The 23,006-nt window shown below is 45.2% G+C and overlaps 2 protein-coding genes across 5 annotated transcripts; both read left to right on the plus strand.

Annotated features, from left to right (window-relative positions):
- The first annotated feature begins 363 nt into the window (after positions 1-363).
- On the plus strand, positions 364-13,105 carry LOC139549430 (calcium-binding protein 39). Of its 4 annotated transcripts, none has more exons than XM_071359926.1 (9): positions 364-499; positions 4,011-4,171; positions 5,168-5,332; positions 5,926-6,044; positions 9,344-9,512; positions 9,644-9,703; positions 10,135-10,200; positions 10,574-10,717; positions 10,825-13,105. In XM_071359926.1, the coding sequence occupies exons 2-9, from the start codon at positions 4,058-4,060 to the stop codon at positions 11,011-11,013; spliced, it is 1,026 nt and encodes a 341-aa protein (XP_071216027.1). In that variant the 5' UTR covers positions 364-499; positions 4,011-4,057; the 3' UTR covers positions 11,014-13,105. The 4 variants fall into 4 exon arrangements, with proteins under 4 accessions (XP_071216027.1, XP_071216026.1, XP_071216028.1 ...); XM_071359925.1 differs by having other exon boundaries at positions 364-557; positions 10,825-11,862; XM_071359927.1 differs by having other exon boundaries at positions 422-552; positions 10,825-11,862.
- A 351-nt stretch (positions 13,106-13,456) lies between these two features.
- On the plus strand, positions 13,457-19,773 carry LOC139549431 (integral membrane protein 2C-like). The gene is made up of 6 exons (XM_071359929.1): positions 13,457-13,677; positions 15,495-15,641; positions 17,109-17,297; positions 17,418-17,528; positions 18,278-18,425; positions 18,539-19,773. The coding sequence occupies exons 1-6, from the start codon at positions 13,582-13,584 to the stop codon at positions 18,628-18,630; spliced, it is 783 nt and encodes a 260-aa protein (XP_071216030.1). The 5' UTR covers positions 13,457-13,581; the 3' UTR covers positions 18,631-19,773.
- The last annotated feature ends 3,233 nt before the right edge of the window (positions 19,774-23,006 follow it).

Genomic DNA, 23,006 nt, shown 5'->3' on the forward strand with positions numbered 1-23,006 from the left:
TGGATTCAACATAGCCCTCTTTAGTTGTGTGTGGATTCCAATAATTTATATATATATATACCACAGGAGGTTGGTGGCACCTTAATTTGGGAGGATGGGCTTGTGGTAATGGCTGGAGATGAATGGTATCAAATGCATCAAACACATGGTTTCCATGTGCTTGATACCATTCCATTAGCGCCGTTCCAGCTATTATTATGAGCCGTCCTCCCCTCAGCAGCCTCCTGTGATATACATACAGTATGTTTATATACATAATTGGAGTCATTCATGCACTCTTCCTTGTGCATGAGCGCCTCCCTGTGGACACCCGCGAGGCCCCATGTGCAGATGTTATAGCGTTACACGACCAGCGTGGGCGGTAGACCACGATACCCAACACATTGCTAACCAGTCGCACTCGTACACATAAAAGAACTAGGAAATATACAACATTTCAAACAAGGGGAGGCGACAAATAAGGAAAACAAAGGAGCTTCTAATCCAACGGGACGAACCGGTACATAGTCGTTAGCTTTTCAGACATCCGTGGAGAGTGATACGATCGAGTTTGTAAGGTTTGATATTGTATTTGTCATTTGGATGACACAATTAGCTGGCCTGCCTGCATTGGCCAATGATGTTCGCTAACGCCAGGCAGTTAAGTTATCTGTCTAGCTATCGACGTTAGCCAGCTAGCGGAGGCCTGTCAAAGCTTTCAAGCGTTTCACGTTATTTGTTAGCTAACTAGATATTTGCTAGCTGCTACACACGAGACGTCCAAGACCTTGAACATAAAAAATAGCAAGCTAATTTTGTGATCTTCCTAACTATCATGAACTACAGTAGTTAGTACAGTAACTAGCTAGCTGGCGCTGTTATAGCCAGGTAACGTTAGCTAGCCAACTAACTAACTAACTAGATTTCTAGTTAACGTTAGCTAGTCAGACAGCATTGCCGTTGTGATAGTTAAGTTAGCAAGCGAGCTAACTAGTCATATTTAATGGCCTGTTGTGTATTTAGGCCTCCCGTATGGACCACAATATGAGACGTCAGTTGGCAGGATTGCACGACTATTGTGGACTACCTAGCAGTTTATAACTAGCCAACACGAAATATTCTTCACCACACACCCTATTTTGAGGCTCCATGGCATGGATAACGAGGGCGGTTCCCTGTTTTAGCGCTTGCTGATGTTAACTAAGCTACATTAGTAATGAGCGAGTGATGCAAGGATGTTTTGGTAGTTCATAACTAACTTGTGCAGTTGCGAACTGTCTTCCAACTTGCTAGCTACACTACTCTTCTTTCCAATGCTAGCCCGTACTACTAGTTATATTAGGGACCAATACCAGTCTAGTAGGCTACCATTATCGCACGAGTTGAACGTACTATTAACGTTACCAAAATCATCATGGAAAAGCACCATGATTGTTTCCAAAGACACTCGGCTTGCTAGTGTGCTATGTATGCAATCTGCACAGATACAATTGTGAATTCGTTATTCCCTATCTAGCTTAACCAACAGCCTTAAACATTTTACATCTGTTTTGTCCGCTTATCTACATCATTCTAATAACTAAAGGGGGTCACGCCAAATTCGGATCTGGGGCCTCCCCTTGATCCACGTTTTGGTTTTTGACCTAACATTACACAGCTGATTAAAATAACCAACTCATCAAGTTTTGATTATTTGAATCCACTGTGTAGTGTTATGGCAAAAAGCAAAACGTTTGTGAAACCCTGGAGTAGAGGAGTGCTGCCTACATTAATGAACTTTAGCCTGCGAGTGAAATATGGATTGACCACTTGGTGAAGTCGAAAGGTGCCTAGAGATTCAGTTCAAACCAGGGGTGGGTAGATGTCTGCGTTTCTATTTTAATCTGTTAACATGGGACACATCAGATATGACCAGGCTAGGTCTTGCTTTAGTGCTGGTTGGCTATATTCTTGGCTCCAGTGCTGGGTTCTAATTCTAAATGGAGATCCCAAGACAGGTCAGAGACTGAGCAAGACTGTGCCAGAGTTTGGGTTCACAGGTCAGGGGAAGATCACATCTGGAAACAGGTTGCCAAAGTAGACTGACAGACTGGGCTGGTACATCACCCTGTGTCCACTATATTCTGGGAGTAACTTCACTGGTCTTGACTGTACACCTAACAGTGCTATTGGAATCCATGTTGGTTTTTGATAGCTGAGGAACTCTCAACTCTTCTTTTATATCGAGGAGGAGTTGATTATTGATAACAGGCTGTGTGATTTGACGGCAACAACATTGAGTTGCCATCAAGCGATACTTTTATCGACTACAACCACCTACTCTCCTGATTTGTGTTGCTCAACTCCGCGTGAATGTGCTTGTGCCAAATTCATATGTTTTACGTAGTACATCAAGGCTGTTGCGTCTCCAGTTAAGCAACAACGAGGAAAAAGCAGGTTGTATTCAATGAAAGTATAAATTTCAGTATTCCCCGTGAAAGAAACACAGTTAGTTACAAACTTAGGTACATGTAAAAATCTAAATTCTTAAAAACGCCTACAAGTATCGACTGAGGGGACTCAATGGTGTTGCTGTCAAATCATTCGACCTGTTATCAATAACTCAACTCCTTAATATGAGAACGGACTTGAGTGTTCCTCAGCTATTTTGGACAAGCTGCATTAGGTTCTAAAATGGGGGACATTTTCAGTAAGTCTCCTTTCTGCACCCTTTACATACAAACAGCGCACCCATCTCTCTGTGGTGTGAGTTCAACCCTGCCTAATTAGACAAATTTAGCACCACTGATGTCAGATTGACACCTTGAACACCGGCGATACAGCATAGTACCGGGGCGGCAGGTAGCCTAGTGGTTAGAGAGTTGGACTAGTAACTGAAATCCCCGAGCTGACATGGTAAAATATGTCGTTCTGCCCCTGAACAAGGCAGTTAACCCACTGTTCCTAGGCCGTCATTGAAAATAAGAATGTGCTCTTAACTGACTTGCCTAGTTAAATAAAGGTCAAAAAAATAAATAATAGATAACCCCACCCAAGTCCTAGTCCCCTACTAGCAGTAGGAGACCCAGCTAAGGCCTGTATTGTGAATAGGTGAGACATGGAATGTGGCAACTTTGGGGGCCACAATCTGAACACTTCATGAGGGGCCGCAGTTGCTCGCTGGTCTGCACACCCACTTTTTTAATTTGGAAATTCGAGGGCTGCCAGTTGCCCATCTCTTGCCCTAGATAAAAGCTCAGTGAGAGAAGGCCTGACGCATCCCACTGAGGGGCTCATGCATTCCCCCGGCTCTCACTGCTCTAGATACGGTTATAAGCACCGTACAGTTTGTCTGGGGAGGGGTGTGTGTGTGAGAGGATATGTGGTGGGTTTGTGTTGTTTACACTAGTGGGGAGAGGCTGGAGAAGGGGAGAAGTACCGGTAAATGGAGTTTTCTGTGACCTTAACAACACTAGAAGGGGTCATGTAGAGGCCCGTTTGGAGTAGGGTAGGGCAGTGGACGTTCTACCTCCTGTAATCATTGACTACCACTGACCAATCAGTCATGTCTCAATGTCACCTCCCCTTATGATGCAGGTCAGTAAACCAACCAATAAGATTCATAGTTAAAGTAAACACAACTCCTGCAGTTAGCCTGCCCTTTCAACAACCTCACGCAGAATTAGAGTAATGCTTAATATCAAATCTCAGTATGAGGGTGAGAATCAACATTTTGCTTCCACCTCTTTTAGCTGTTTCCTGTCTTCAGATCAATCTGTTTAGCCTGCCCCTCTACAACCTGTTGTTTCTTAGCACTATGAATCTTGGAGTCAGTATGACTTATGAATTGTGAGTGAGTAGTTTCTTGGTATCAGTATGATTTATGATGAATAGTGAGTCACATTGTTAGTGCCTTTACTGATTTGGCTCCTCCTCACTGAGCTCGCTGAGTCAGTACTGATGCAGTTTGGTTTAGTCTTTCTCTGCAGAGACCTTTCTTTCTCTCTCATTTATCATCTCCAGTTTATATTTTCTCTCTTTCCTGTGGATAGGTAGGACTGTGCACTCGCTGCTTGGTCGACCACGGTAACTCACCACCATGCCGTTCCCCTTTGGCAAGTCCCACAAGTCGCCGGCGGACATCGTCAAGAACCTGAAGGACAGCATGACGGTGTTGGAGAAACACGACATCTCTGACAAGAAGGCTGAGAAGGTAAACAACCGACACACAAACACTTACACACAAAGACATACAGACAGTACCTCCTAGTTACACCTTTCTCCCACTACTCTAACTTGATTAGTGACCTCAGAAATTCTATGGAAGCGATGGAGTGGGGAATTTCAAGCCCCTCCCTCTAAGAGTTTGAATTGACTACAGTGTAAATAAATAAATAGGCAGGGCTCTCCAACTCTGTTCCTGGAGAGCTACCCTTCTGTAGGTTCACACTCCAACTCTGTTCCTGGAGAGCTACCCTTCTGTAGGTTCACACTCCAACTCTGTTCCTGGAGAGCTACCCTTCTGTAGGTTCACACTCCAACTCTGTTCCTGGAGAGCTACCCTTCTGTAGGTTCACACTCCAACTCTGTTCCTGGAGAGCTACCCTTCTGTAGGTTCACACTCCAACTCTGTTCCTGGAGAGCTACCCTTCTGTAGGTTTTCGCTCCAACCCTAGCTGTAACTAACCTGATTCAGCTTATCAACCAACTAATTATTACAATCAAGTGCGGTAGATTAGGGTTGGAGTGAACCTACAGGACGGTAGCTCTCTGGGAACAGGGTTGGAGTGTGAACCTACAGGACAGTAGCTCTCTGGGAACAGGGTTGGAGTGTGAACCTACAGGACGGTAGCTCTCTGGGAACAGGTTTGGAGTGTGAACCTACAGGACGGTAGCTCTCTGGGAACAGGGTTGGAGAGCCCTGGTGTAACGTGGTACCTGTGTTTCGAAAATATATATGAACAAACATTTTTGCCTGTCATGTTTGACTAGAGACGTTGGTCCCAACAACCTGTTGAGGGTTTCCTTTCATAACAAGCCATCTCTAGACTCTGAAGAAAGTGTATGATGGGATAATTTCAGGACAGCATGGGATGGTGGGTGTTAGGGGTTAGCTAGGTCATAGGAAACAGTATGGTGACTGATGGAGAGCTAGCTTATATAATGTAGAGAGCTCATTTCATCTGTGTCTGGCTCTGTGTGTGTCCAGGCCACAGAGGAGGTGTCTAAGAGCCTGGTGGCGATGAAGGAGATTCTGTATGGCACCAATGAGAAGGAGCCCCAGACAGAGGCGGTGGCCCAGCTGGCCCAGGAGCTCTACAACAGCGGCCTGCTCAGCACCCTCGTAGCTGACCTGCAGCTCATCGACTTTGAGGTGAAACACTTTTACACTGTGTTTGTTTGTCTTTGGGACAGATGCAGGGACATGAGAGATTTCTTTTGAGATGCTGACTAGAAAGGTGGGTCTCCTTTGGGACGGAGTGATATAGATGAGAGAGACCGATTTATGTCGATGTACAGAAAGAGTCAAGACTGACTGTTCTGTCTCTTCTACTGGCACATGGACATGCTTTCACAGGGACATGTTTTTTTTCTCACTGCAATATGTCTGGCCCATGGTGGTGTGTAGACTTCACTGAGTCAGTGTGGTGTGATTCTCCTCTTCCTCTTTGACACGCTCAACCTCCACATCCTCAGTTGGTCTGTGTCATTCTCACCCATCAGAAGAGACATCTGTCTTAGCTATTCCTGCTATGGGGAGGCTGAAATTGATAATGGGTGCAAAAACAACGCAATGATACTAATATGAAATGTTACGATTCACCAATGGTGAATCTGTTTTTATCACCATAACATGTATAAGAACATTGAATTCAGAATTTAAGTTCAGAAAAACTTTATGGCTGACCCTTTGTGATTTTTAACACTTTTCTGACATTGCTTCATGTCATTTCTGTACAACATCAGGGTAAGAAGGATGTAGCTCAGATCTTCAACAACATCTTGAGGCGTCAGATCGGGACGCGGACGCCCACGGTGGAGTACCTCTGTACTCAGCAGAACATCCTCTTCATGCTGCTCAAAGGGTGAGGCCTGGGGTGCCCAAACTTACACTGTCATTTACAATGTTGGGGTGTAGTGTTTTTGAATTGGTTACCACATTGTCGTCTCAATAGAAAATAATGAAATCCATCGAAATAGAAAGATAACTATTGCAGAAGTTGACAAACAGCCGATATTGATAGTAATAACTGGAGACTTAACAATGTCCTACATCAGGGATCATCAACTAGATTCAGCCATGGGCAGATTTCTTTATTTTTTATTGAGCGGATGGTCGGGGGCCAGAACATAATTACAAATCATTTGTAGACTGCAAATTTACTGAAAGAAACCCAAACAGATGTGTTTGACTAATACACAATAATTTCAAACGTTGCTTACATTTGTGTACAATGTGTCTCTATTGTGTGGGAATACTTGAACAGATTTCTTAAATTAAAATCACTTGGAGCTAATTATCTGGTGTTTTTACAGTCTTTTATGCGAGTTTTATAAAACAACTCGTGAGCCAAATTCCATTGGGGAACCCTATTCTATATCTTATTTCAATGTAATTTACATTGGGTGCTGCGTCTAGGTTTGGGCGATATTACGATAACATCATGATGTGACAGACGATGATTTAGCTTATTTGAACTTGACTGGCACTCCGCAGTAGAGAACGGAGTCCCGCAGGGCAACACACAAGTGATGCTCTGCGTAATTAGCCTATTCCTATTTGCTATAGTCTATTTCAATATACACTGCTCAAAAAAATAAAGGGAACACTTAAACAACACAATGTAACTCCAAGTCAATCACACTTCTGTGAAGTCAAACTGTCCACTTAGGAAGCAACACTGATTGACAATAAATTTCACATGCTGTTGTGCAAATGGAATAGACAAAAGGTGGAAATTATAGGCAATTAGCAAGACACCCCCAATAAAGGAATGGTTCTGCAGGTGGTGACCACAGACCACTTCTCAGTTCCTATGCTTCCTGGCTGATGTTTTGGTCACTTTTGAATGCTGGCGGTGCTTTCACTCTAGTGGTAGCATGAGACTGAGTCTACAACCCACACAAGTGGCTCAGGTAGTGCAGTTCATCCAGGATGGCACATCAATGCGAGCTGTGGCAAAAAGGTTTGCTGTGTCTGTCAGCGTAGTGTCCAGAGCATGGAGGCGCTACCAGGAGACAGGCCAGTACATCAGGAGACGTGGAGGAGGCCATAGGAGGGCAACAACCCAGCAGCAGGACCGCTACCTCCGCCTTTGTGCAAGGAGGAGCACTGCCAGAGCCCTGCAAAATGACCTCCAGCAGGCCACAAATGTGCATGTGTCAGCATATGGTCAGTGTATATATATGTGATGCAGAACGCAAGAGAGGAATGTAGGTCCGACAGAATGGATCATTATTTTTTAAGTACCGTACACTCCTGAACTATCTTGTGCTTAGCTGTTTTTAAAAAAGCGTAGCCTGTATTCTCTTCTCTCTCCATTTGATAGGCTATATGAATGACTGTTGGCAATGCTTCATTGTTTTATGTATGGCTTTCTTCTGATCAAACAATGAATGTAAAGGAGTTCCATCTCAAAGTAATTTTTTTCGCCTAAAAACACAAGTTAGCCAGAGGACTAATAATGAGGGAGAACAAAGCATATCAATATCCTATAGAAACATCTAATGACCAGTTTAAGCTTATTAAGAAAGAAATGATCAGTGCAGACCATGAATATCCCTCCAAGCGAGGTTCAAAACCAAATGGCCAATAACCTATCCTTATTCCTCCTACTGGTCTATCATAAGCTTTACGACAACTTAAAGTTAGGAACATTAGCTTATTTCCCAAAATATTCTAGCCTACGAAGGAGTTGTCCTGAAGTTGTGGCTTTCATAAATAACACAAATAAATGAATGTCTATAGCCTAAGACTAGGCATAGGCTATTTTCAATCACAGCTTTATGATAGATAGAAGAAACAATATTTATTTTCCTATTTTATGAGGCAATTATTATCCCGTTGTGAAGACAGTAGACTGTTTCTATCCAGCACATGATGTAGTCCTATAACCTACACTACATGACCAAAGTATGTGGACACCTGGTCGTTGAACATCTCATTCCAAAATCATGGGCATTAATATGGAGTTGGTCCCCCTTTGCTGCTATAACAGTATCTACTCTTCTGGGGAGGCTTTCCACTAGATGTTGGAACATTGCTGCAGGGACTTGCTTCCATTCAGCCACGAGCATTAGTGAGGTTGGGCACTGATGTTGGGTGATTAGGCCTGGCTCACAGTCGGCATTCCAATTCATCCCAAAGGTGTTCGATGGGGTTGAGGTCAGGGCTCTGCAGGCCAATCAAGTTCTTCCACACTAATCTCAACAAACCATTTCTGTATGGACCTCGCTTTGTGCACGGGGGCATTGTCATGCTGGAACAGGAAAGGGCCTTCCCCAAACTGTTACCACAACGTTGGAAGCACATCATTTTCTAGAATGTCTTTGTATGTTGTAGCATTAAGATTTCCCTTCACTGGAACTAAGGGGCCTAGCCCAAACCATGAAAAACAGCCCCAGACCGTTATTCCTCTTCCACCAAACTTTACAGTTGGAACTATGCATTGGCAGGTGTTTCCACTGCTCCAGAGTCCAATGGCGTCGAGCTTTACATCACTCCAGCTGATGCTTGGAATTGCGCATGGTGATCTTAGGCTTGTGTACGGCTACTTGGCCATGGAAACCCATTTCATGAAGCTCCCGACGAACAGTTCTTGAGTTGACGTTGCTTCCAGAGGCAGTTTGGAACTCTGTAGTGAGTGTTGCGCTTCAGCACTCGGCGGTCTTGTTCTGTGAGCTTGTGTGGCCTATCACTTCACAACTGAGCTGTTGCTGCTCCTAGACATTTCCACTTCACAATAACAGCACTTACAGTTGACTGGGGCAGCTCCTGCAGGGCAGAAATTTGACGAACTGACTTGTTCGGAAGGTGGCATCCTATGACTGTGTCATGTTGAAAGTCACTGAGCTCTTCAGTACGGGCCACTCTACTGCCAGTGTTTGTCTATGAAGATTGCATGGCTGTGTGCTCAATATTTATACACCTGTCAGCAACGGGGGTGGCTGAATCCACTCATTTGAAGGGGTTTCCACATACTAGTGTAGCTCACCAACAAGATTTTTGTTGTTGTTGGGGGGGTTGGCCGATAGGGGGCAATAGCATCGTATGTCAATGTTTTATGGGTACATAATTACGTTAGGACTAAAGTTGACATCGCCCAACCCTACTTGCGTCGTAATAACGGGATACCTCCTTCCTATTCAAATGTCCACCTGGTAGGTACGAGTCTCCAGAGATCGCTTTGAACTGTGGCATCATGCTGAGGGAGTGTATCAGGCACGAGCCACTGGCCAAGATCACCCTGGGGGCCGAGCAGTTCTACGACTTCTTCAGATACGTGGAGATGTCCACGTTCGACATCGCTTCAGACGCATTCGCCACTTTTAAAGTGAGTTTTCCGTTTTTCTCAGAACTGTAATATCTCAGACCCCCTAGGACCGTGGGTTTCTTGGGACTTAGCTAGAGGGCCTGCATTTTTGAGCTCATTGGTTAAAATACCTGTATGTTTTCCTCTTCCAGGACTTGCTAACGAGACACAAGATTCTGAGTGCAGAGTTCCTGGAGCAGCATTACGACAGGGTAAGTCCTCCACATCGTGCTGAAATGTAATCCGGCGAGAACACATCTCCATGACGCGTTTCTTTGAATGTTCCTTTTTCTGAATAGCAACCTGTCCTGGTTAACGGAGCTTTTTAAGACTGAGGTCACGCCTGCATAAGCTGAGTTTCTTTGCGCTAAACCCCAGCCTGACAACGGAGTATTTCAGAGACATCTAAGATCCATGAAAAGTATACCAGGGAATACGGAAATTACCTTGGCAGCACAGTACTCAGTACCTAACATAAAAACCAGGCAGTTGACACTGTGGCTGTTTTGAATACAAGGCAGCTCCCTGTCTATCGGTGTGGGAATATCACTAGTTGGCTTGTCACCGAGTTTGCAAACAAGCAGATGCACTCTGAAATAGCGCTTGACATTCACTACGATTCTTTCTCCTCCCCTCCCTCCAGTTCTTCAGTGAATATGAGAAGTTACTCCACTCTGAGAACTACGTGACTAAAAGGCAATCCCTCAAGGTAAGAACGTTGGTCCTGTTGTAGTAAACAGCTGTCATTTGTATGTATACCTGTTTTTGAGGGCTAAGTATAGATGGTCTCTTACATGGTTTGGTTACTGAAAATATCACCAAGTTGACTGATGTCAGTCTGTGGATGGAGTAGGTTTTAGATACATTTCATCTGCCTGGTAACGTCCTCTTATTTTTGCCAATGCATAGCAGTATCTTCACTTTGCCTTGTGTAAACCCAACTATAATGACAATCTATTTATATAGTTTTAGCTGAATCTTGTGTTTCAAACCTGGCATTTAAATAAATTAATACTTTATCACCTACCACAGACTAATTGCGATTATTACTTAATGTTTTTTGTCACACTGAAACAATCTAGTTGCTGGGAGAGCTTCTTCTCGATCGACACAATTTCACCATCATGACGAAATACATCAGCAAGCCAGAGAACCTCAAGCTAATGATGAACCTTCTTCGGGACAAAAGCCGCAACATCCAGTTTGAGGCCTTCCACGTCTTCAAGGTAAAATAATTTTAAAAAAGAGACTAGCACAAGGCTATAGCAGGCGGTGCAATTTGATGAGTTTAGTTAGATTGTAAGAATAATTTGTCCTCTTCCTTCCCCTGTAGGTGTTTGTGGCCAACCCCAACAAGACACAGCCCATCTTGGACATTCTTCTGAAGAACCAGACCAAACTCATCGAGTTCCTCTCCAAGTTCCAGAACGACAGGACGGAGGACGAACAGTTCAACGATGAAAAGACGTACCTGGTCAAACAGATCAGAGATCTGAAGAGGCCGTCCCCCCAGGAGGCCTGAGAGAGGGGCTTAAGGGGTCCAGACAACATCTGGATAATGGACTCATCAGCAGCCGCTGCTGTTCTGGTTTTTCCACCATTTTGAGGAAACAAAAAATAACGCGCCCACATCAAGTCATCAGGAAGTCTCCCGCTCATTCTGCTGTTCAATGCAACGGACATAAGATTTTGTTTCACGATTTTTATTTCCAGTATCTTCTTTTAAAAAGATGAACATAATAGATGCTGCTTGTTTCTTCCACATTAAGACATGTGGAAGGGTAACATCAACAACACAACAAAGGTCATTCAAACATAGTAACAACGAAATCTACATTTGAGTGCTATGCAGACTTCTGACACACACGTAGTGCTATAATATCAGCATAAACCTTGGAATGAAAAGGTACTAGCAAAGTGAACATTGGGGTGTTGGTTGCATGCCTTGTTCGAATGTGACAGATCCATGGCTGTACTTGGGGCTAAACGCTGGCCCTGTCTACTTAGTGTCACAGTCTGCAAAAAGCACATACCAGCTACAACTCTTATCTATGCTTTCATCGTATACAGCAGCAACAGTGATACATTTTAAAATGGGCTCTCCAATGGCCTCATACCGAACCATGCAGCTATTGGTGTGTTGTGAAACAGCACAAAGCAAATGATATGGGTAAAATGCTAGATATTATTTCGGTACAGGCCTGACTTGTTCTGGGACAGGGTGAACATGTACATATTACTTTTATTTTTGCTTTGTAGATTTTGTTGAAACATTGACACATGAATATATATATATTTTACCTTAAATCAAGTTTTTCGGTAATTCTAATCAAATTCATTTTTAAGAGAAAATCTGTCATTTTTTTGCATTTAATTTTACTGCTGAATTTAAATGGTGGCTGGTTTTTCTTTGTACATAATGTCCAGCCAGGGTCAGCTCTTACATTGTTAACCTAGAGGACATTACTAATAATTAGTACAGCTGGGGAATGTAATGGTATTAGCCCAGATCTCTTAATCCTCTTTTCTTTCCGTCTGTGTTTTAGTAACTCAGACGACTAAAATGTGCTGGGGTGCCAGAACAGTGGGATGGAGGGGAGGCCTGGAGGGAATGGGATGGGGCAAGGTGCTAACTAAAACATCAAGCCTGTGAGTTTGTGCTGAGCAGCCAGCCAATGGTCACCTTCCCCTGCTCAGACGTTGCATGGATCAACCAATGGTTGTGTGCTACGTCATCCACTGAGAGATTGCTATAACATATGTGGTTAGCTGATACATATCCTATACAAGCATTGTAAGATCTGGCAGGTGTCAGCAATGCCTGGGTAGAGGAACACGCCCTTCATCACCCAACTGGAATCTGATTCGAGGGGGGTTGAAGGGGATTTCAGAGAATCGCAACATTCTTCCCCCCACTTATCCACTCTGGTTTATTATGATATTCACTGCTTTCTGGTGGCGTAGGGGTGTTGCACCATATCTAGTGAGCTTCAGGAGTTGACAATTACTTGGCACATTCAAATGTTTCCCCTTTACCACCCAGTTTGAGCCATTTTCATTGGGGTTGAAATTCCAGTACAATTCCAGAGCATTAAGTATGTTCTTTGGAGATTGTTTAAATGTTTACTTTACACTGACTGAGCTAATCTGCCATTTGAAACACCATATTTATTTGAGGGATGGAGTTGATTGGATGATATGAATATATTGCATATATACCACTCAACAGACATGTTTACTTGCAGTGAATGATATGGTCAGAGAGTGATGTTGAGCCAAGTGCTTTTGACTGAAAGCTCAAGATATCCCAATAGATGAGATCAACCATTTCATTGTGCAAACCAACAGAGACCAGTATTCCTCAATGCATATTTAAATTGCATGTTCCTCTACTGGCTGCATGGTACTCTCTACAAGCAATGTTGTACTGGAATTTTCTTTAAAAAATAACAAAAGAACATTTGAGATAGCGAGATTATTTGGCTATGTCTGACCTTTAACCTTTGACTCCAGTCCCAGCACATTGAGTGTGTGGGTGATTTCAGTAGTGTCAAAAAGGCTTTGGCCTTACAATCTAAACATAAATAAATGAAAAACATTTGGAATAAATTGAACCTTTGCTCAGTGTTATTTGTTTCGCATGGTCCTTTCCTGTATCTGTCTGCTGAATGTCTGGAAGAGTAAAATCAATTTTAAAAAATCCAGCATTCAAGCACTCTCAATTTACGGTATATACCCTATCCTGGATGTTGACGACGTGTGCATTATTTAGCTATGGATACTTGGCTATTGTAGCCTTTTCTTTTTATAAACAGAATGTGCTAATGATACCGCATAATTATCAGTACTCCCTTTCTCTATTTTTCACGGACGGTACTCTTCACACACTACTTACTCATCATAACGTAGACGTAACTCATTCCAGTGCCTGTGCCTTTAAGTGGGCTTAAAAGTCAAACTTCCGGTAGATTGATACCACCAGCTATATTGTATCAGTAACAACAGAAGAGGCTCGCATACGAAAGGCGATCTAGCTACTGTAGCAAGAAAGAAACGAAACCCACCCGATCAGTCTTTGACAGGGACAGCCATGGTCAAGATCACTTTCCAGTCCGTCGCGGGACAGAAAGCCGAGAAGGAGCAGAATGATGGCGACAAGACCGACATTCTCATAAACCATCCAATGGTAAATTAGTGATGCATTTCTATGTTGTGGTTGGCAACGTATATCGCTTTGTGTGCTGTGCCCTTCAATAAAACATAGCTAGCTAGCGCTACCTCCAGTAATTATGAAGTTGCGCGCGGTGGGATGTCAAGCGTCTGCAGGGCATTTTACTTGAAATTTACCGGCACAAACATCGACGCAACAGGAGCATTTTAACGTTGTTATTTGACAGCAGAGCAGCCATTGTCATTTGTCAGGAAATAAAACGATGCTGTGCGGCTAACGAGCTCTGTGGAAATATAGCCACTTAGCCAAATAGTCTACGGATAAAGGGGAACTGCTAACATTACTATTGAACATAGTTAAGTGTATGTTCTTAGACAGATTAGTTTTATTGACATCAATTATTTAGGCCAACGTTAGGCTATAAGAATTTAACTCTAATGTTGTCAATATTGGAGTTAAATTCTTAGCTGTAAGAACCTAAACCAAGAAGGATTTAATTATTTAAGCATAGGCCTATAATGTTGGCTGTGGGTTATGAATAATTATTATATCTCTTGGGAAATGTGAATGGATTACAATAAAAACATGTTTACCAAACACAGGCAGCAGACAAAATGGCAGATGGAGGTTACTGCTGGCCATGCAAGTTCATATTTAGTAAGTAGCATCACTGTGCCAGCAGTAGGCTACAGTTCTCAACTTGTGATGCAGTCGTTCAAGGAGAACTTGGCTTCTCAGAATCCTGCTGTTTCAAATCCAATAAAATATGCTTTGCTTTGTCAGCCCCCTGCATTCAGTAATTAACTACAATGAAAGCCTGAGACAAGTGTTTGAAAGATGCATCTTCACCAATTAGGCTGTATGTGTGCCTGTTTTTTATCTCAAGGTTAAGTTGGCAGAGACCTATTGGCAGTACCTTCTATAATATAGTGTTTGTTGGAAATGTAGACAGACTATAGTCACATTTTCAGTCCATCTAAGGCCCTCCTATCTCAATCAGCAGGGAAGAAGAACACTGGTAAAAATCTGTCTCTGTGGGGAAAACACACAGACAGCGAGAATGATGCCTAGTCTATCCCTTCGTCCTTGTGCATCTTATCTCCTAGTTTATCCTTCACCACAGGTTGCCGTAACACTAAGATTTTGGCTTTGATAGTCTGTGAGCTGTTTTCATACACAGACAATAGCAGCGTCAGGAGAATTTCAAATACCAGCTAAGAATAGCTTGCTTTGTTGTCTCCTATGCACAGAGCTCATCCTCCAGGATAAATGTACCTGTACTCCCACCTATCCACCCACATAGTTGCACACATATGCTAGATAGGATTTCCGCTCACATCAGTCACATGTTATGTTAATTATCATAAATGGTTATGTGAGCGGTGTAGGCTACAATCGTGTGCCTATTGCCAACCCGTGCCACCCTGCCAACAAACAGGTTGAGCGTGTGACAGAGGCAGATGGGGTGAGAGACTGGGGGTGGTGTTACTCTCTGTCTTAGAAGTGCCATGTTACTAGCCACTCTGTTATCCATCTCTGCCACCCATGTTGCTGTTTCCCTGCTAAAACATGCAGATTTATTCTATCTAAGACCAGGAACATAATGCACTCTTAACCCCACATGACTTAGTCTGCCCTGTTCTGATGTGCCTGCATAGAATATCTGTGAAACACTAGCTTTTCACCAAGTACCAAAGCCATACCAGTAAGCTTTGTCTGAGCTTCTTCTGTAGTGTGAGGCAGCCTGATGTAGAAGTGCACTGCCTGGACAGGACACTAGCCTGTGTTTGTGTTCATGTATGTGGCCCTGTGTCTCTCCCTGTCCCTGTCAGGAGGATGAGGAGGAGCTGGTTCTGCCTCTGCGCTCAGGGAGGTCTCCTCTGAATGGCCTATGCTGCCTGACCTTTGGCCTGGTGGTCTTCATGTCTGGTCTGGTGTTGGCCTCCATCTATGTCTACCGCTACTACTTCATACCCCAGGTACCTAGAACCTACATCCAGTGACAGAATGAGGCAATACTCTGATATCACTCTGTCCTCTATGGTCCTACATTATATATACTAAATTATGTGGACACCCCTTCAAGATTGTGGATTGGGTTATTTCAGCCACCCCTGTTGCTGACAGGTGTATCAAATCGAGCACACAGCAATGCAATCTCCATAGGCCAACATTGGCAGTAGAATGGACTTTGAACGTGGCATCGTCAGAGGATGCCACCTTTCCAACAAGTCAGTTCATCAAATTTCTGCCCTGCTAGAACTGCCACGGTCAACTCTAGTGCTGTTATTGTGAACTGGAAACGTCTAGGAGCAACAACGGCTCAGCCACAAAGTGGTAGGCCACACAAGCTCACAGAACGGACTGCTAAAGCGCATAGCATGCAGAAATCGTCCATCCTCGGTTGCAACACTCACTACCGAGTTCCAAACTGCCTCTGGAAGCAACATCAGCATAATAACTGTTCGTCGGGAGCTTCATGAAATGGGTTTCCATGGCAGAGCAGCCGCACACAAGACTAAGATCACCATACACAATGCCATGCTTTGGGTGGCGTATAGCTCGCTGCCATTGGACTCTGGAGCAGTGAAAACGTGTTCTCTGGAGTGATGAATCACACTTCATCATCTGACAGTCCGACGGACAAATCTGGGTTTGGTAGATGCCAAGAGAATGCTACCTTCCCGACTGCATTGTGCCAACAGTAACGTTTGATGGAGGAGGAATAATGGTCTGGAGCTGTTTTTCATGGTTCGGGCTAGGCCCCTTAGTTCCAGTGAAGGGAAATCTTAACGCTACAGCATACAGTACGATGACATTCCAGAGGATTCTGTGCTTCCAACTTTGTGGCAACAGTTTGGGGAAGGCCTTTTCCTGTTTCAGCATGACAATGCCCCTGTGCACAAAGCGAGGTCCATACAGAAATGGTTTGTCGAGATCGGTGTGAAAGAACTTGATTGGCCTGCACAGAGCCCTGACCTCAATGCCATCGAACACTTTTGGGATGAATTGGAACACCGACTGTGAGCCAGGCCTAATCGCCAAACATCAGTGCCCAACCTCACTAATGCTCTTGTGGCTGAATGGAAGCAAGTTCCTGCAGCAATGTTCCAACATCTATTGTAAAGCCTTCCCAGAAGTGGAGGCTGTTATAACAGCAAAGGGTCCCCAACTCCATATGAATGATTTTGGAATGAGTTGTTGGTCGAGCAGGTGTCCACATACTTCACATGTAGGGGGTCTTCTGATGTTGAATTTGTAAATGTGCATCCTGGTTTAACTGTCTCTGGTGGTATAACGTACATTTTGAGGTCAGTTGTTTATCAGACATTGGTCCTTCTTTCCCAGTCTGAGATCATGACACGTTCAATAATAGCAGTGACTGTGATAATGAGGATGATAGTTAGTGATAGTCTTGCTAACGGTTTCCCTGTGCCATGACCTAGATCCCAGAGGAGAGTCTGTTCCACTGTAGGGTTCGTTATGAGGACTCTGTGTACGCCCCTCTGAGAGGCAGACAGGAGCTGGAGGAGAACGTGGGCATCTACCTGGAAGACAACTATGAGCAGATCAGTGTGCCTGTGCCCCACTTTGGAGGAAGTGATCCTGCTGACATCATCCACGACTTTCACAGGGTGAGGAGGACTAGGCACATGCACGCATCCACGCACGTACCCACACACCTGATGTAGAGTCAATCGGCCAGGTTTTTGACATGCATAGTTTTATTTAGTTTAGTTTCTGTCTGTCACCAGGGACTGACTGCCTACCATGACATCGCTCTGGACAAATGCTATGTCATCGAGCTCAACACCACCATCGTTATGCCCCCACGGAACCTCTGGGAACTGCTGGTCAATGTTAAGGTAACATAAAGCCTGTCTCTCTCACTTTCTGTTTGAGATGCCGTCTCCCATTTCCCACAGCCTATTATTCCCTCTGTCCCTGTCTCTGCCTCTGTCTCTGCCTCTGTCTGTCTGTCTCGGCGTCTGTCTGTCTGTCTGTCTCGGCGTCTGTCTGTCTGTCGGTCTCGGCGTCTGTCTGTCTGTCTCGGCCTCTGTCTGTCTGTCTGTCTGTCTCGGCCTCTGTCTGTCTGTCTGTCTCGGCCTCTGTCTGTCTGTCTCGGCCTCTGTCTGTCTGTCTGTCTCGGCCTCTGTCTGTCTGTCTGTCTCGGCCTCTGTCTGTCTGTCTCGGCCTCTGTCTGTCTGTCTGTCTCGGCCTCTGTCTGTCTGTCTGTCTCGGCGTCTGTCTGTCTGTCTCGGCCTCTGTCTGTCTGTCTGTCTCGGCCTCTGTCTGTCTGTCTGTCTCGGCCTCTGTCTGTCTGTCTCGGCCTCTGTCTATGTCTCTCTGTCTCGGCCTCTGTCTATGTCTCTCTTTGTCTCTCTAAATTCAAAGGGCTTTATTGGCATGGGAAACATGTTTACATTGCCAACGCAAGTGAAATGGATAATAAACTAAAGTGAAATAAAAAATGAACAGTAAACATTACTCACAAGTTTCAAAGGAATAGAGGCATTTGAAATGTCATATTATGGCTATGTACAGTGTTAAAATGATGTGCAAATAGAGAGACTATCTGAACTCTAACCCTGTCTACCCCCCTCTCTGTGTTTAGAAGGGGACGTACCTGCCCCAGACCTACATTATCCAGGAGGAGATGTTTGTGACGGGGAAGGTTCACAACATGCGCCAGCTGGGTCCCTTCATCTACCGCCTGTGTAACGGCAAGGACACATACCGCCTGAAACGCCGCGCCCGCAGACGTGAGTCGGGGGGGGGGTTCAGAGCTTTGTATAAGGTTGTGCGGGTCATTCAGGGTCTGAATGGTCTACCTATTCTCTTGTCTAATAAAAGTCTTTCACTGTCTGACCTGTAGGCATCAACAAACGGGAAGTGGCGAACTGCCATCGCATCCGCCACTTTGAGAACACGTTTGTGGTTGAGACAGTCATCTGTGATGGAGTGTAAACTGTTACCTTAGCATGACCGTCTGGCACAACACCCTAAGGCACAGCCACCTCTCCTGCCACTGTAGCGCATCCCTGTGTAGATACTTAGAATGACCTTTCAGTTGCACTTTAACTATGGTTTGTTATTTTTTCCATATGTTTACCTGTCTCTCTATAAACACACTGTTTATTTTAGGAATTGTCAGTAGTGAGGTTTTCCTTGTGTTTCCTGGCTGCAATAATACATGTTTTTCTCTGTAATTTACCTTGGCTGAAATAGTTTCATGTAGCAGAACCACTAAGCCAATTATAATGGGGAGATTTTTCCACTTAAGAGAACTGTGACGGCCTTGGTTGTCAGGGAAGACAAGTTTCCATGTGTTGTCATGGCGACTAGTTGATTTCCCTGCTCTTGAAATTACTGCGCGTGTGAAATCCTGCTACTGTCAGCAACCACCTGACCTAATGTTGTGCCGCATCGCTCTCAGCTTTATCTCTTGCTCTTTGTCGCACTGTTTGTCTGTCACTACACCCCCCAGCACACCTCATGCTTCTCTTTTGTGTTTCTTCTTTAGCTCAGTCACCCAATCAAACTAAAGGAAAACATGAATGTGAGTTTAAGAACCAGTGTCCTTACAAAGTGAAGTAGACAAATTGGCCATTATTAGTCTTTGTGTGCGTTTGCACCTGTATGTAAGGCCTCTAAAGTATAGAATCATGTACATGACACTTAATGTATGTAGTTATGTAATATTATACCAGATTATTTCCAGCCAAGCTGCCCTTCTCCCTGTGAAAGCGTCAAAGAATGTTTCTCCCTCCTTATTGATGCCCCTCTCATCACCTCGTATTGTTTATATTTCAGGGGAGGTCGAGCTTCTCCCCCTTCATTTGCACTCTTTATCAACGCTTTTGTGAGTCATTCCAGTAGAATTCTGTCATGATTTTTCACCCTGCATGTGTGTTTCTCTAAGGAAAAACTGCACTGTTAGATTCTTTTCTAAGAGCACGTTTAAAGCCTTGGTCCAGAGTCAGAGACTGGACTAAAGTAATGATTGCTGTAAGGGAGTTTATTATATCATATGCTAATATATACCTTAGACAGGTCTGTATATTTTGTCTGCTGGTGAAGTCTTATCTGTGAATAAAGTAGTTAAAAACACCCAGGGGCTTCTATCCTTTGTTCTTTCTAAATAACTGTTACCGCAAGGCACTACAGAGGGTACTGTGTACGGCCCAGTACGTCACTGTTATCACAAGGCACTACAGAGGGTACTGCGTACGGCCCAGTACGTCACTGTTATCACAAGGCACTACAGAGGGTACTGTGTACGGCCCAGTACGTCACTGTTATCACAAGGCACTACAGAGGGTACGGCCCAGTACGTCACTGTTATCACAAGGCACTACAGAGGGTACTGCATACGGCCCAGTACGTCACTGTTATCACAAGGCACTACAGAGGGAACTGCATACGGCCCAGTACGTCACTGTTATCACAAGGCACTACAGAGGGTACTGCATACGGCCCAGTACGTCACTGTTATCACAAGGCACTACAGAGGGAACTGCGTACGGCCCAGTACGTCACTGTTATCACAAGGCACTACAGAGGGAACTGCATACGGCCCAGTACGTCACTGTTATCACAAGGCACTACAGAGGGTACTGCATACGGCCCAGTACGTCACTGTTATCACAATGCACTACAGAGGGAACTGCATACGGCCCAGTACGTCACTGTTATCACAAGGCACTACAGAGGGTACTGTGTACGGCCCAGTACGTCACTGTTATCACAAGGCACTACAGAGGGTACTGCATACGGCCCAGTACGTCACTGTTATCACAATGCACTACAGAGGGTACTGTGTACGGCCCAGTACGTCACTGTTACCACAAGGCACTACAGAGGGTACGGCCCAGTACGTCACTGTTATCACAAGGCACTACAGAGGGAACTGCATACGGCCCAGTACGTCACTGTTATCACAAGGCACTACAGAGGGTACTGCATACGGCCCAGTACGTCACTGTTATCACAAGGCACTACAGAGGGTACTGCATACGGCCCAGTACGTCACTGTTATCACAAGGCACTACAGAGGGTACTGTGTACGGCCCAGTACGTCACTGTTACCACAAGGCACTACAGAGGGTACGGCCCAGTACGTCACTGTTATCACAAGGCACTACAGAGGGAACTGCATACGGCCCAGTACGTCACTGTTATCACAAGGCACTACAGAGGGTACTGCATACGGCCCAGTACGTCACTGTTACCGCAAGGCACTACAGAGGGAACTGCATACGGCCCAGTACGTCACTGTTATCACAATGCACTACAGAGGGTACGGCCCAGTACGTCACTGTTACCACAAGGCACTACAGAGGGTACTGCATACGGCCCAGTACGTCACTGTTACCGCAAGGCACTACAGAGGGAACTGCATACGGCCCAGTACGTCACTGTTATCACAATGCACTACAGAGGGTACGGCCCAGTACGTCACTGTTACCACAAGGCACTACAGAGGGTACTGCATACGGCCCAGTACGTCACTGTTACCGCAAGGCACTACAGAGGGTACGGCCCAGTACGTCACTGTTATCACAAGGCACTACAGAGGGTACGGCCCAGTACGTCACTGTTATCACAAGGCACTACAGAGGGAACTGCATACGGCCCAGTACGTCACTGTTACCACAAGGCACTACAGAGGGTACGGCCCAGTACGTCACTGTTATCACAAGGCACTACAGAGGGTACTGCATACGGCCCAGTACGTCACTGTTATCACAATGCACTACAGAGGGAACTGCATACGGCCCAGTACGTCACTGTTATCACAATGCACTACAGAGGGTACGGCCCAGTACGTCACTGTTATCACAAGGCACTACAGAGGGTACTGTGTACGGCCCAGTACGTCACTGTTATCACAAGGCACTACAGAGGGTACTGTGTACGGCCCAGTACGTCACTGTTATCACAAGGCACTACAGAGGGTACTGTGTACGGCCCAGTACGTCACTGTTATCACAAGGCACTACAGAGGGTACTGTGTACGGCCCAGTACGTCACTGTTATCACAAGGCACTACAGAGGGTACTGCGTACGGCCCAGTACGTCACTGTTATCACAAGGCACTACAGAGGGTACTGTGTACGGCCCAGTACGTCACTGTTATCACAAGGCACTACAGAGGGTACTGTGTACGGCCCAGTACGTCACTGTTATCACAAGGCACTACAGAGGGTACTGTGTACGGCCCAGTACGTCACTGTTATCACAAGGCACTACAGAGGGTACTGTGTACGGCCCAGTACGTCACTGTTATCACAAGGCACTACAGAGGGTACTGTGTACGGCCCAGTACGTCACTGTTACCGCAAGGCACTACAGAGGGTACTGCATACGGCCCAGTACGTCACTGTTATCACAAGGCACTACAGAGGGTACTGCGTACGGCCCAGTACGTCACTGTTATCACAAGGCACTACAGAGGGTACTGTGTACGGCCCAGTACGTCACTGTTATCACAAGGCACTACAGAGGGTACTGCATACGGCCCAGTACGTCACTGTTATCACAAGGCACTACAGAGGGTACTGTGTACGGCCCAGTACGTCACTGTTATCACAAGGCACTACAGAGGGTACTGTGTACGGCCCAGTACGTCACTGTTATCACAAGGCACTACAGAGGGTACTGCATACGGCCCAGTACGTCACTGTTATCACAAGGCACTACAGAGGGTACTGTGTATGGCCCAGTACGTCACTGTTATCACAAGGCACTACAGAGGGTACTGCATACGGCCCAGTACGTCACTGTTATCACAAGGCACTACAGAGGGTACTGCATACGGCCCAGTACGTCACTGTTATCACAAGGCACTACAGAGGGTACTGTGTATGGCCCAGTACGTCACTGTTATCACAAGGCACTACAGAGGGTACTGTGTACGGCCCAGTACATCACTGTTATCACAAGGCACTACAGAGGGTACTGCATACGGCCCAGTACATCACTGTTATCACAAGGCACTACAGAGGGTACGGCCCAGTACGTCACTGTTATCACAAGGCACTACAGAGGGTACTGTGTACGGCCCAGTACATCACTGTTATCACAAGGCACTACAGAGGGTACTGTGTACGGCCCAGTACATCACTGTTATCACAAGGCACTACAGAGGGTACTGCGTACGGCCCAGTACGTCACTGTTATCACAAGGCACTACAGAGGGTACTGTGTATGGCCCAGTACGTCACTGTTATCACAAGGCACTACAGAGGGTACTGCGTACGGCCCAGTACGTCACTGTTATCACAAGGCACTACAGAGGGTACGGCCCAGTACGTCACTGTTATCACAAGGCACTACAGAGG

Source organism: Salvelinus alpinus, chromosome 22, assembly GCF_045679555.1.
Source record: "Salvelinus alpinus chromosome 22, SLU_Salpinus.1, whole genome shotgun sequence".
NCBI lineage: Eukaryota > Metazoa > Chordata > Actinopteri > Salmoniformes > Salmonidae > Salvelinus > Salvelinus alpinus.

Bases quoted from the DNA above. Each gene is read 5' to 3' on its own strand.
- LOC139549430 (XM_071359926.1), top strand. From the start codon at position 4,058: ATGCCGTTCCCCTTTGGCAAGTCCCACAAGTCGCCGGCGGACATCGTC. The intron at 6,045-9,343 runs GTGAGGCCTGGG...TCCACCTGGTAG, and splicing joins CTCTTCATGCTGCTCAAAGG to GTACGAGTCTCCAGAGATCG. The intron at 10,718-10,824 runs GTAAAATAATTT...CTTCCCCTGTAG, and splicing joins AGGCCTTCCACGTCTTCAAG to GTGTTTGTGGCCAACCCCAA.
- LOC139549431 (XM_071359929.1), top strand. From the start codon at position 13,582: ATGGTCAAGATCACTTTCCAGTCCGTCGCGGGACAGAAAGCCGAGAAG. The intron at 17,298-17,417 runs GTGAGGAGGACT...GTCTGTCACCAG, and splicing joins TCATCCACGACTTTCACAGG to GGACTGACTGCCTACCATGA. The intron at 18,426-18,538 runs GTGAGTCGGGGG...TCTGACCTGTAG, and splicing joins GAAACGCCGCGCCCGCAGAC to GCATCAACAAACGGGAAGTG.